This window comes from Salmo salar, chromosome ssa21 (assembly GCF_905237065.1).
Source record: "Salmo salar chromosome ssa21, Ssal_v3.1, whole genome shotgun sequence".
Classification (NCBI taxonomy): Eukaryota; Metazoa; Chordata; class Actinopteri; order Salmoniformes; family Salmonidae; genus Salmo; species Salmo salar.
Genome location: NC_059462.1, coordinates 30814271 through 30829329, shown reverse-complemented (window position 1 = coordinate 30829329; position 15059 = coordinate 30814271). Strand labels below are relative to the sequence as shown.

The window sequence follows — 15059 nt, the reverse complement described above, 5'->3', positions numbered from 1 at the left end:
TACGTTCACAAGAAGCTATAAAATACAACCTTTGCCTCAGGTACAGTAATGCCTTCAGAAAAGTATTCTTGTACCACCGCAGAGCATGTAAAAATGCTGCTGCGTTTCACTCATCATTATCGACAACAACGAATAGCCCCAAGCTAAAAGGAAAAACGGTCCATTCAGTCAATCATTACAATACTGGTAACACATTTCAGCTTTTGCCATACCGTTGTCTTTGTGTACAATATAAATAATATTAATAGATCAAAGCCTTTGTTCACCGTTTTAACAAACTACTGCCATAAGCATGTATTCCGTGGAAAAGCCTTTCTTTACCGTTTAAAATGTACCACTGTTTAACATCTACCATTTTAACTAAATATTTATTTACAAATGACAGGTTACTAATACTTGCCCAGTTACAGTATGCTTTTGTTTGGGTTGTTAAATATAGTCTTCTTTACTTGATGTGCAATTATAAGGACACAATAGTATTATTACGGTCCAATCAGTGTTTTTAAGGACACTTTCATATAAATGTAGTACCCTACTGCTTTTAAGAGAATGGAAAGAATTATATTTCTAGAACTTACTGTTGCAACTGGTACCTGTTGGGCAAGTACCAGAATGAAGTTGATGCTGGGTTTGTTTTTCATCTTCATAGGCTTCCAAACGCTTTAGGATCTTATTCCGGTCTTATTTGTGAAAACACGTAAATCACCCACCATTTGCATGCATGTAACAAAATACAGAATATATGGAGGATTAGAAACAAAGTCACTGGCCAAATGTAGGCCTAGCTGCATGGCATTTTGTTTTCTGTACCTTCCTGGTCTCCATGCAGCATCTCATCCAACATCACAATATTAATTCCTCGTCAGACATATTTACAATGTGAAAACGGTGTAGTTCGCTGCTTAATACAATAAAGCCATAAACTGTTCCTTGAATGAGTCACATGTGGTTTTTATTATGGAAGAATTCAAAGTCTACACGGTTTGGTGCTGTGTAACCATTGCATTGATTCTCGCTTGACTGTGATTGAAGTTTGAGAGCATTGTTGAGGTGCTCCTAGGAAATCATTTGAATGACTCACAATGTGTACCGCACATGTGTTTTCAATGAGCAATACTATGTGGTTTTCACTATTTAGATTTATCTGCGTATGAAACAGGTCAGAGGACCCCAGATGTCTAGTATGATAGTATAGTTAACCAAATTTCTCTTTGCCACAAGTTAAATACTGACTTGCAACAGCTTTGAAGCTACTTGTGCTTTTTTCCCCCCAAGTTTTACGTTCCACTTTTCATACATTTTAAACAAAATGCATCATAAGGTCTTATGAATCTTACATTTACTTGTTTTTTTACAGGCATGCACTGTTGAACAGAAGAGTTTAAGTGGCAAAGAGAAGCATTTAAATGAGGAAAAGAAGAGTTTAAGTGATAATGAAGAGAGGCTTTTATGTGCAGCAGATAATCCTCACCGCAGAGGAAATCCTCACCGTGAGAGGAGTCCTCTATACAAAGGGAATAATTTACACAAGCAAGAGAATCCTTCAAACAATGAAGAGAAGACTTCATGTGATGTGGTGAAGACTTTATGTGACATGGAGAGAGCTTTATGTGACATAAAGAATTGTGCTGAAGAGAGCAGTTCAAGTGACGACGAGAACAGTTCAGGTGATGAGGTAGAAGGACAAAGACTGGATTCAAACGTCCCAAGTGGGTCAGATCCTCTTCCATCTAAAGCAGAACGCTCCTGTGATAATAATGTATCTGAGCAGTCCCTTCAAAAAACCTCACAAGCTAAAAAACCTTGCCGCAAAAAAAGTGTGCCACGGAAAGGTACAAGGTCAAACTTACGTTCTAGCACAAAAATGACAGTCAGCACATGTAGTACAACAGATGACGGTAAAAGAAAATGGGACAAAAAGTACTTCTGCCTGTATTGCAATGAACCACACCACAAAATTGCAAGACATTTAGAAAGGATGCACGCAGAAGAAGCAGCTGTCGCTCATGCTGTCAGCTTCCCCAAACTCTCCAAAATCAGGTCTCTCTTGCTTGACCAACTCCGTAACAAAGGCAACTATCTACACAACTTGGAAGTTCTTCAAAGTGGAGATGGAGAAATTGTCACAAAGAAAAGACCCTCTTACAATGGTGTTTCTGTGCGTGACTACCTGCCCTGCCAACACTGCTTAGCTTTTTTCAACAAAATAGATTTATGGAAGCATGAGGGCTCATGTAAAGCCAGAAAAGGACAAGATGAAAAGAGGGGAGGAAAAAGAGTGCGGGTCCAGGCTGCGTCCTCTCGACTTCTTCCATTGCCTGTCTACTCTACTGGAGGATGTGAAGAAATAATACACAATATGAATCAAGATGACATTCAATGCCACATCAAAAATGATCCCCTGATATGTAAATATGGCAATGCACTATCTGCAAAGCATGGCCATGCCAAGTCACAGTTTACTTACATTAGTTCAAAAATGAGGGAATTGGCTAGATTTGTACTTACTGTAAATGAGATGGACTGTGGTGTCCAATATCTGCATGAAGTATGTGTACCATCCAAATTTAAATTGGCTGTTCATGCTGCCAGGAAAATGAGTGGTCATGACCCTACCTCTGACAGGTATAAGACCCCATCTCTTGCTTTAAAGATTGGCTATTCCTTGAAAAGAGCTACTGAAATAGCTTTTGGAGAGAGTCGTATGACAGAGGACCGTGAGGCAGAGGAACAAGCCAAAAGGTTCATTGAGCTGCTTGAAAACAATTGGAATAACTGTTTTTCCGGTCTGTCCCTGAGCGATGTCCCTCAGTGTGATGAAGTTGATGTGTCTTCACTTACTGAGGATTTGATTAAACTTCAGAAGTTTCTCAAGGTTGCAGAGGACACAGCAAAGAAAGAATTGCTTGAGAGCCCCACCAACGCTGTCTGGAAAAAGCTCAATGAAACTCTTCTTGCCGAAATAGCTCTCTTCAACAGAAAAAGGACAGGAGAGGTTGCGAAAATGCTGTTGGAAACATACACAAACAGAAAGAAAGCTCCAGCTAGTGCAGACATTTTCAATAGCCTCTCAAGGCTGGAGCAGGAGCTTGGTGACGACAAACTAACCAGGGTGGAAATAGAAGGCAAAAATGGTAGAACAATGCCAGTCCTACTAACGGCGAGGATGATCTCATCTCTTGAGATCCTAATTGCAAACAGAGACAAAGTTGGTGTGTCAAAGGACAACCCTTATGTCTTCGCGCGGAGCCCAGATGCAGCAAGCTACGTCAGAGGCTCTGACTGTCTGAGGAAATTTGCACGTGCGTGTAATGCAAAGAATCCTGAAAGTCTGATCCATGCGACAGTGAGGAAAGAGGTTGCTATCCATTGCCAAATACTGAACTTAAATGAAAGTGAATTGGATCAGGTGGCAAAATTATTGGGACATGACACCCAGGTCCACAAAGAGTACTACAGACTCTCTGAAAATGCAGCACATCTAGCAGAAATCAGCAAATTGCTGCTTGCAATGGATCAGGTTCCAGTTGTAATTCCAGGGCCATCTGAGGAAAGGATTGTTTCACCTACATATGGTGAGTATCAGTTGCTTTGGAGAGTATTTGGACAACATTTTCATTTTGTTTCAAGGGTTAAATGTTCAGTGGAAAAATACCAATTAGTTGTTTTGTGCCATCTTCCATTTTTGCTAGATCTACGTTTTTGAGAAGCTTGCAACTTATTACCCTAAAGTATTTTCTCTGTTCCTCTAAACAATATATAATAATGGCACATTCATGAATCCTTTTCTTCTGTATGTATTAATTTCATAGGGACATATCCAGCAGGGACAGATTCTGCGAGGGCGTATCCTTCTGGCACATATCCCACTGGGTCATCATATCCTGCAGGGACATATTCAGCGAAGTCATATACTGTAGGGTCACAGCCTTCAAGGTCATATCATGCTGGGACATATCCTTCGAAGTCATATCCTTCAGGATCACATTCTCCGAGGTCATATTCTGCGGGGACAGATTCTGCGAGGGCATATCCTACCGGAATAAATCCTGCTAGTTCATATCCTACTGTGACACATCCTGCAGGGACCTATCGAGTAGGTTCGTATGCTTCAGGGACATACCTAGCAGAGACGCATGATGCAAGGTCATGTACTGAAAAAACACAACTTGCAAATGCATGTCCTGCAAGTCCTTATGACCTCTCATCTCCTGCTAGATCATATTCTTCAGGGATGAATCCTGTGAGGACATATCCTGCGGTGACACAACTTTCGACGTCATATCCTGCTGGAACATATGCTGCGCAGACACTTCCAGCTCAAACACTTCCAGCACGTACAGTTATTACTCAGACACTTCCTGCTCAGACTCTTCCAACACAGATACTTCCTGTCGGGGCAGTGCCTGCGGGTGCAGTTCTTTTGGGGACAGGTAAGTCGGGCACAGTGTGGAAACAGAGGCCATGGAGTGATGCAGCTAAGGCTGCGGTGAACCGTCAGATGGGACACTTCATCTCAATGATGGAGGTTCCAGGTAAACGGGACTGTGAAGTTTGCCTGCACAATGAACCAGCTCTAAGAGACAGGACATGGAGGGACATAAAAAACTATGTGCACAACACAGTAAAATCTATAAAACGGAAGAATGGCCTTACAAGAGTGGACCCCACAAAACAGACAAAGAAAGGATTGGCAAAGAAAGAAAAAGAAACAATAGAGGCTAAGAGTGCTAAGGACTGGGTTGGTGGAACAATGACAGTACCTGAACAGGGTCGAGAGGAGGGTCTAGAGGCAGGTCCTGTGGCAACACCAAGGAAACCAAAGATATGGAGTAATGAGGCTCAGGCTGCGGTGAGGCGGCAGCTAGGAGACTTCACTAAACTGATGAAGATTCCAGGTAAAAAGGAATGTGATGCATGTATTGCAGCTGAACCAGCTCTACAAGGCAGGACATGGAAAGATGTAAAAAACTATGTGCATAACACATTAAAGACTATGTGTAGGAGGCATAGTTCAGGCAAACAAAACATGGACCATGAAAAACCAAGTCCATGGACACAAAATCCAGGGGTGCAACAGAATCCAGGGGTGCATCAGAAATCAGGGGTGCCGTTGGGACTTCCAGAAGAGCCTCCTGTTTATCTGTCCTTGTGATTACCTTGAACCTCCCAGGGTTCAAAGTAAGCAAGGATGGAGAAAGGAGAAAATTATTGCTTTTGATTTAATCTGACCATCCTGGCTCACTCTGATCTCACTTTATGACATAAAGCAAGAATTAAGTAGAATTTTAACCATACCACTACCTACTTTATTCATTGAGGTATCTGTAGCAACTACATAGTGACATTATGCATGAAAACTTGTTTAGTCAATAAGGGAATTTTCAGAACTTCTTTTGAATTGTAAATGTCCTTGGCACAGTGTATTATGTGGCGCCAAAACTCAAAGTCCTTTGGTAAAGGTCACACATTTGCAACAATGGCAAGTAAAGATGGACTCATACCTTTTTAGTTTATTTAACAATTCCAATGGTCCTTTATATAAAGCCTGTCAAACTGAATCTTCTGGGTCAGCAACAGCAACAAGGCTCATGGACGCACATTCGGAATCCAAACACACCCCATGTTTCCGTAAGACCCATGTTGCATAAAAATGCCCAAGATAACTGACTGAAATATATGCTCCACATGCATAGATAACATGTACCAAGTACAGTGAATGTTTTGTTTTCTTCATAGAGGGAAAAAGTAGTGCAAACCAAGACAGTTAAACTGATGACCATACTTTTTTGATCACATTACTGTTATCCTTTACTTTCACCAAATGGATCTGGATCCAGATGTATAAAATCTTTTATGTGTATTCTTGCCTGTACCGTTGTATGTGTAGCTAATGTATATGTGTAGGTTAGGTTTTGAGTTAAAGCAACTGACCAGCATACCTGGGAACTTAGCAGGTTATTTTTAGTAGAAGTGCAGTATGAATGGGTTTCATGGCTCCAGACTGACCATTTAGTCGCATTTTGCAACCATTTGACTTGGCTGTGCGAGAAGAAAAAAAACATGATCGCATCAGTGCGAGCTGCACATTCTACATTGTCACCTCACTCAAACCTTCCTATTTTTTGGGGCAGCTAAAACTATGATTTGGTCAAACCGTAAAGAGCAATATCCTCATGATTCCTGTAACGTAAACGTCTGTCCCTCTGCCTATTTTGCTGGGGACTGCTGATGTGATGAGCAAACGGCTCTCCTCTCTGGGAGAAAAAGATTGTTTCTCATTGTATAACATTTCAAAATGCAATTGCGATAAAAACACAGCATTGGAAGCAACTACCGTAGTCCCTGTCTGTAGGTATAATTTTTATTTCTCAATATTGAGCTCTGGGGCAACTATTTTACAAGCAAGCGATTTGATATGGCTTTGCGATACGGAGCGGTGCACAAAATGAACATTGGTTATTGCGATCTTTTTTTACATTTTATTTAACTAGGCAAGTCAGTTAAGAACAAATACTTATTTACAATGATGGCCAACCCCGGACGACGCTGGGCCAATTGTGCGCCACCCAATGGACTCCCAATCACGGCCGGATGTGATACAGCCTGGATTTGAACCAGGGTGTCTGTAGTGACGCCTCTTGCACTGAGATGCAGTGCCTTAGACCGCTGCGCCACTCGGGAGCCCAGTATTCAGACCCCTTGACTTTTTCCCTATTTTGTTACGTTACAACCTTTTTCTAAAGTGGATGAAATGAAACATTTTCCTCATCAATCTACATACAATACCCCATAATGACAAAGCAAAAACTGTTTTTTAGAAATGTTTTTAAATGGAAGAAAAAAACAGGAATACCTTATTTACGTCCTCAGACCCTTTGCTATGAGATTCGAAATTGAGCTCAGGTGCATCCTGTTTCCAATGATCATCATTGATGTTTCTACAACTTTATTGGAGTCCACCTATGGTAAATTCAATTGATTGGACATGATTTGGAAAGGCACACACCTGTCTATAATATGGTCCCACAGTTGAAAGATCATGTTGGAGTGTTGCCTTTCCAAATCATGTGTTCTTGGGGACCTTCAATGCTGCAGACATTTTTTGGTACCCTATCCCAGACACAATTCTGTCTCGGAGCTCTACAGACAATTCCTTCAGCCTCTTGGTTTTTGCTCTGACATGCACTGTCAACTGTTGTAGAAACATCTCGAGGATGATCAATGGAAACAGGATACACCTGTGCTCAATTTCGTGTCTCATAGCAAAGGGTCTGAATACTTATGTAAAGGTATTTCTGTTTTTATTTTAATACATTTACTAACATTTCTAAAAATCTGTTTTCACAATTTTCACTATGGAGTATTGTGTATTGCTGAGTTAAAAAAAAAAGATTTAATCATTTTTAAAATAAGGCTGTAACGTAACAAAATATGGAAAAGTCAAGGGCCCTGAGTACTTTCCAAATGGACTGTATATCTTGAATAGCATCTCTGTAGTCTATTACACGTCTTAATAAAACACTATGGCTGACTTTATAAAATGCAATTTTGGGGGGGTGAGACCAAATTATGGGCTGGTGCCACCAACTGAAAAATGTAGTGGCACCAGTGCCACCAGTGGAGAAATGTTAGTCTGGAGCCCTGGGTTTACATACTACATTTGTGCCCAGCTAAGAGAGTATGGTTTGAGTTGCTTAAAATCCACCAAATACGTAATGAATGTTTCTTTGGCTGTTCTAGAATTAGTATCTTCAGATGAAGACCCAGACCACCAGCTCCTTTTGAAAATGTTTAAGTATTATAAATTAGTTATAAATACATGGCACATACACTATCCACATTCAATTGCTTTTGAAGCATGGTTGAGTTTATCATGGATATTTTACTCATGTCATTAACGTTAGCTAGTATTCCTAGCTACTGATATGTATCAGTTGTTTTTATATGTACTGAACAAAGGTATAAATGCAACATGCAACAATTTCAAATATTTTTCAGAGTTATAGTTCATAAAAGGAAATCATTCTATTGAAGTAAATTCATTTGGCCTTTATCTATGGATTTCACATGACTGGGAATACAGATCTGCATCTGTTGGTCACAGATACCTTAAAGAATAGTAGGGGCGTGGATCAGAAAACCAGTCAGTATCTGGTTTGACCACCATTTGCCTCATGCAGTGTCACACATCTCCTTCGCATACAGTTGATCAGGCTGTTGAATATGTTCTGTGGAATGTGTCCCACTCCTCTTCAATGACTGTAGGAAGTTGCTGTATATTGGCGGGAACTGGAACACGCTGTCGTACACGTCAATCCAGAGCATCCTAAACATGCTCAATTGGAGACATGTCTGAGTATGCAGGCCATGGAGGAGCTGGGACATTTTTAGCTTCCAGGAATTGTGTACAGATCCTTGCGACATGGGGCCGTTCATTATCATGCTGAGACTTGAGGTGATGGCGGCGGATGAATGACACGACAATGGGCCTCAGGATCTCGTCAAGGTATCTCTATGCATTTAAATTGCCATCGATAAAATGCAATTTTGTTCGTTGTCCGTAGCTTATTCCTGCCCATACCATAACCCCCCACCATCACCTTGGGGCACTCTGTTCACAACATTGACATCAGCAAACTGCTCGCGCATACGACGCCATACACGTGGTTTGCGGTTGTGAGGCCGGTTTGATGTTCTGTCAAATTCTCTAAAATGACAAAGGATGTGGCTTATGGTAGAGAAATTAATTTTTTATTCTGTCAACAGCTCTGGTGGACATTCCTGCAGTCAACATACCAATTGCACGCTCCCTCAAAACTTAATCTGTGACATTGTGTTGTGAAACAAAACTCTACATTTTAGTGGCCTTTTATTGTCCCCAGCACAAGGTGCACCTGTGTGATGATCATGCTATTTAATCAGATTCTTGATGTGCCACACATGTCAGCTGCATGGATTATCTTGGTAAGGGACAAAATGCTCACAAACAGAGGTTTAAACAAATTTCTGCACAATATTGGAGAGAAATAAGCTTTTTGTGCGTATTGAAAATGTCAGGGTTCTTTTATTTCAACTCATGAAACATGGGACCAACAACTTCATGTTTATATTTTTGGTCCGTTTATATTTTTTCCAACGATTGGGTTTTATCAGTAATATCAATCTTCCTTGTTTTTGTGTATATTTGCATCTAGATGTCATTTATGTTCTTTACTAAGCCAGATTCCTCTAGCTGCATGACCCAGTGAGCCATCCCAGTCCTGGCGAGTTGCTTTGGTCAAAGGGCACTGTTGATGAGGCTTGCCAGGTGGTCAGAGTTTGCGCTTGAGGACCATTTGAATGGTTCTGAAAGGGAAAAATCTGTGCACCAGGCAAGGTCAGTGACAGATCCTAGCAAAGGGCCCAGTTATGACTGAAGTTAGTTGACTTTTCATCCAATTTGAGGCAGTTTTCGGTTCTCCAATCCACTCGGTTACAATTGATAAGTAACTGAAATGTACTTTGTGGAAACGGTTCATTCATTCTGCATGTGGAATTGGTTTCAGAGAATCACTCAACCTATTCCTCTTGTACTAAATTTGATGTGGTTTATTAGGCTTTAGCTGTCCATCTACTTGTTTTATTACTTGTCAAACGATAAACCTTTCAACGTTTTATATTAATGTTGCTATTATTCACTACTGTCTTAACCATATTGATTTCACAGCAGTTAAGTTCCTCAACACTAATTTAAACAGACTAAGTTGTATAGGGTTTGATAGCTGTTGCTTCTCTTATTTAATCCACTTGACTACTAATATTATTATATTATTTCATTACTGTTGAAAGTGCTTCTTATTGGACCAAGGTTCATGGAAGAATCATGTAAATAAATTGCTTAGTTTAGTTATCAGTTCATGTTATAACTGCAATAGCTCTGTTAGGTGTTAACTGAGAAAAATAATCAGGGGTTTCATCCACAGCCCACTATTTACTGTCTAAAGATGTTTAAATTGTGTGATTTTTTTTTTTCACCAACATGTATTTGTTATCAAGCTGCTTTTCGTTACCCCCTGGTGCTCATTGTGTGTACTCTAAGATACTATATTTGCTTGGTTAATAAATTGTTACTTGACGTAAACTTATTAAGCTGCAAGACATGTTCTTTCAGTTCTCAGAATATTCATAGAGCCTACTTGTCCATTAGTCTTCCAACAGGGATTTAGAATTTTACCATTAACAATTATGGAAAACCGCTTTAAGATTTGATGATGTTTTTATGAACTTAAAACCCTTTTGGATGAAAGACAACACCCTAGGTAAGTCGATATTCTTAAAGTCGACGTTTGCTTTTTGTATAACCAAATCTCTTGTTTTTTTTATGTAAATAAAATGTTATAGAAGGATTGACACTTACAATTTTTTCTTTTTTTTTCCTTTTTACTTGTTTTTGAGAGACCTACTCCAACCAACAATTCACTTCCTCATCCTTGTAAAATCTAAATTAAAAAAAGTCTGTACCCTTCTATAACGTGCCATTTATGTCAAAGATAGAGATTTGGTTGTAAAAAAAGCAAAATTCTCCTTTAACTTTCAATAAAGTGAACTCCCTTAATTCTTTAAACAATTACACAGATACATTTGGATTGCTGCCCCCCTCCCCATAGTATTTGCTACCAGAGGCTTTGGTCCTCAGTAATGAAGGAGTCTGTGTGTGTGTTTGTGTGTCTGTTGCCTCCCACAGGACTCCAGCGGTATGTCCCTGAGTATGTTGGCAGCAGCAGGGGGACAGGATGACATCCTGAGGCTGCTGATAAAGAAGGGGGTGAAGGGGAACGGACGGCAGAAGAACGGCACCACTGCCCTGATGCACGCTGCAGAGAAGGTAACACAGGACAGACTGGTTTAAACCACCTTATTACAAGTACACACGTATACATTCCCCTTGTTTGTATGTTAAATGTCTGTTCTGCAATGTTTAATTACTAACTTAACCCTCAATCCTTTCATTTATCATTTCAGAACTTCCTGACCACAGTTGCTATCCTCCTGGAGGCAGGGTCCTACGTCAACGCTCAGACACTGGGAGGAGAGACGGCCCTGATGAAGGTACGGGGGAGGAGAGAAAATAAGGGGAAAATTGGGGAGGTGAAGATAAATGCTGTGTTTAATTAGAACGCAAACATCACCCCTAAAGCACAGAGATGAACCTTGTCAATGACCCCTTTTTATGAATAGCCTCATCTCTGCTAAAGTCGTATGTGACAGACTTATCGCTATAGTTCATTACCAGTAGCCTTGGTTCTGTAGGCATGCAAGAGGGGTAATGCTGATGTGGTGCGCCTCCTACTGGAGTACGGAGCCGACTGCAACATCCTGTCCAAACACAAGAATACGGCCATGCACTTTGCCAAGGTCAGCAACAACCTGCTGGTGTATGACCTCATCGAGGACCACATCAACATGTGAGTGTTGCTGCCATGTCACACGCACACACAAACACTCTCACTCGCTCTTTGTAAACATATATGAATTGGTTTGTATAAGTAAAGGTATATACAGCTAACTGACAAAATGAAGGAAAGGCCAACATTGTATCTTAATAGGGCTTTGGTCCACCACATGCTAGAACAGCTTCAATGCACATTTGCATAGATTCTACAACTGTCTAAAAAACTGTTGCTGGCCAAAATGACAGTGAGAAAAAAAATCCCATTGCAAAATAATGCTTTTTATTTATTGATGGAAATACCAGTTGATGTAAGTATAGTTAACCATCATGCTTATTGGTCTATAGGTTAATTTGCATAATTTAGTGGAATTAAATTGGCCTGTGTATTTTCATTAGTCGTCAAGTACCTTAGTTGTATGGAATAAATATCACAGGCACACAGCATACAGAACCTTTTTTTTTTTACCGGGATTTCTCCTGCAGCTCCTCAGCTGGTTGCTGCTGGAGTAAAACGTGCTTTTATAGGCCCATTCATAGCGCAACAATTGTAAATGCAATTGCGTGTTAAAAACAGTTTTGTTGCACGATTAAAAGGAGCTAGTATTTTTTGTTCTCAACCTGTTTTTGATTACGTGCTTCCCATTCACAATTCAAGTACAGGCAACAGGCTTGTCACCCACCACTTTACAATGTGAGCTGGAGGCTGTATGCATTTTGAAAAACATATTTCATTGTTTAAAACCTGAATGTTTTATTTCATATTATGAGGCATGTCTTACCTTGCATCAGTCAGTAGCCTATAGGCAAAATCCGACCATGGAAATGTGGAGGCAATTATTTTATAAAGACTTCATAGGCAGCGCGCGAGTTTCAAGTTTCGGGAAGGTTACAATTTATCCTACCATTTACACCGTTCTGTGTGTCAGTTGTGATTTTCGTGAAACAGTTTATTTTCAATAATAACATTTTTGTTTCTCAAAATCATTGTCACATGGTTAATCATAAAAATCTGAATTCATATAATAAAAATCTTAAAGTTAAAAGTGAAATAATGTGAGGTCACCAGCCTCTGCCATTTGGATACATTGATACACCGTGATCCATTGGCGGCTAAAGAAATTAGCGCATGGAACTCATAGCCTACAGGCAAATGCAGCAATAGGACACCGAGGAATAGTGATTATCGAGGGGAAGATTGTTGTAAAGATTTTTCAAGTAGCTTACTGTGAGGTACTATAGTTTTAAAATATCATTCACAATGATGTTAAAAAACATTTTCCTACATTTCAGCGCAGCAGGCCAAGTACTTCTAAGCGTGCTCAGGCGCGCGCGCTCCCTCAACATTATCAGGCCAGAGAAAGCAGACACATGTTCAATGCTCACATGAAGTGCTCATTGCTCACATGAAGTACTCGAAACAAAAGACAATGAAGAAATGTACAAATCTCGTAAATAATGGTTATGAAATGAACCAAAACTTGTCCCACAAGTGTAGCAGGTTTGAACTCTGCAAACAACGTTTCCACTCTGAGAATGAGAAATTAATTTAACCAAATGACGGGGATTGACGGTACATTTACTACTGGTGACATATGTAATGGGGAATTTCATTTTAATTTTAATCAAAGGGCAAACAATTCACAAAATTAAACAGTGAATGCGCAAGAATTGTCAGGAGAAAGTTGAGCCATTCTGGAGAGAGACTCACCCATGTCTTCACCACACACCCCTTCCTCTCAAAATGTTTCATTATATTCAAGATGCATTATCTTCACACATATTTGTTCACTGACAGCCGAAACTCAATCAGCTAATCCTATTGCCACGCGCGCTGCCCAAATTGCGGGCTTCCCTATGAGCTTGTGATTTGAAACAATCCACAGCTAATGATCCTCCGTTGTTAAGTCATGCTTTCTGGTGAAGTATATAATATCATTAAACATTTTGATAGGAAGGGGTGTGTGGTGAAGACATGGGTGAGTCTCTCTCCAGAATGGCTCAACTGCCAATTCTTGCGCATTCACTGTTTAATTTTGTGAATTGTTTGCCCTTTGATTAAAATTTAAAATAAATTCCCCATTACATATGTCACCAGTAGTAAATGTACCGTCACATGTATTTCCATTTACTTCCCTATTGGACCTGCCGCTATGCCATTTCTCTCCTTTTATTTAACTAGGCAAGTCAGTTAAGAACAAATTCTTACTTTCAATGACGGCCTAGGAACAGTGTTCAGGGGCAGAACGACAGATACTTTTTTTTACCTTGTCGGCTCGGGGATTCGATCTTGCAAACTTTCGGTTACTAGTCCAACGCTCTAACCACTAGGCTACCTGCCGCCCTCCTGTTCTATTGGTTTTCATATCAACTTTCTTTCGTTGTCCAGAAGCCAAAAGCATAATCGTAGTCATTAATGGTGGAAAACGCTGTCTCAGTTGCCGCTCCAGAATAAGTGTTCAATTGGGTTGAGATGTGGTGACTGAGATGGCCATGGCATATGGTTTACATCATTTTCATTGTTTCCACTCATACCTTGTGGATGGAGGCATTGTCATCCTATGGGGGCATCCCATGGTAGCCAAAATAATGACCTGCCCAGCATTTTTACACATGACCCTAAGCATTATGGGATGAAAATTGCTTAATTAACTCAGGAACCACGTGTGTGTGTGTGTGTGTGTGTGTGTGTGGAAGCACCTGCTTTCAATATACTTTGTGTCCCTCATTTACTCAAGTGTTTCTATAATTTTGGCAGTTACCTGCATGTAACGGAGTTAAGATCCTGTACTGTATCCTCACATACTGGCAGCACAGTGATGCCGGTTACACACACAAATATAAATCTTTTTTTCTTTCTCTCACACATTCTCTCCCTCAAACACACACACTCAGGTTGTCAAATGTGGCAGAGGACACTATCCGGGCGTACTTTGAGACTCGGCTGGCCCTGCTGGAGCCAGTGTTCCCTCTGGCCTGTCACAGACTGTGTGAGGGACCAGACTTCTCCCTGGAGTTTGCCTACAAACTATCGCCTCACACACCTGGAGAGGGTAGGATACACGCACAAACAGTGCAAATCCCCTCCACACACTCTGTCTGGGTAGTGTTTAGGGAAAGCATTTCATCCCAACTAAATCTGTGTCTCTCCTTCTCCTCCCTCTCTCCATCCAGGCTCAGGCATCCTGCTCTTCATCTTCCATGCTAACTTCCTGAGTGAGATCACAGCCAGGCTGTGTGGGCCCTGCAGCGTCCACGCAGTGGTACTCAACGACAAGTTCCAGCTGCCTATTTTCCTGGTAAGTGTCACTCTAGATCAGGAATACTCCAGGTCTACAGATTTGGAGTAAAGGGCTGGTTTTCTGTTCTACCTGGAAGGTGACTGAGTCAGGTCTTTTCCTCTTTCAATTACACCCCACAGGATAGTCACTTCATCTACTCATTCAGCCCAGTGCCAGGCATCAACAAACTCTTCATTCGCCTGGCAGAGTCACCTACAGCCAAGGTACACACACACACACACACACACACACACACACACCCACCAGCAGAGTAACCTATGGCCATGGTGAGAGGGGCTCTAGGCCTAGTTACTGTAAAATACTTTGACAAGAAGTTGATCAATTAC

General features: G+C 40.7%; 1 protein-coding gene across 6 annotated transcripts in view; it reads left to right on the top strand.

The window, feature by feature from the left end:
• LOC106582063 (M-phase phosphoprotein 8) overlaps positions 1–15059 on the top strand; it is a 63416-nt gene that overhangs the window by 20726 nt on the left and 27631 nt on the right. For 2 of the 6 annotated variants that reach the window (XR_001323236.2, XM_014164767.2), the window contains exons 8-13: positions 10727–10867; positions 11005–11091; positions 11293–11447; positions 14327–14484; positions 14606–14730; positions 14853–14936. The exons of 1 other annotated variant lie outside the window; for it this stretch is intronic. Coding sequence is in view for 4 of the 5 variants with exons in the window: in XM_014164767.2 (XP_014020242.1) it covers positions 10727–10867; positions 11005–11091; positions 11293–11447; positions 14327–14484; positions 14606–14730; positions 14853–14936 (750 nt within the window). In the remaining variant the exon portion in view is untranslated. Of the gene's footprint in view, positions 1–1357; positions 3576–3812; positions 6719–10726; positions 10868–11004; positions 11092–11292; positions 11448–14326; positions 14485–14605; positions 14731–14852; positions 14937–15059 lie in introns of those variants that run through there. 3 more of the 6 variants (XM_014164766.2, XM_045704668.1, XM_014164765.2) reach the window with 2 other exon arrangements.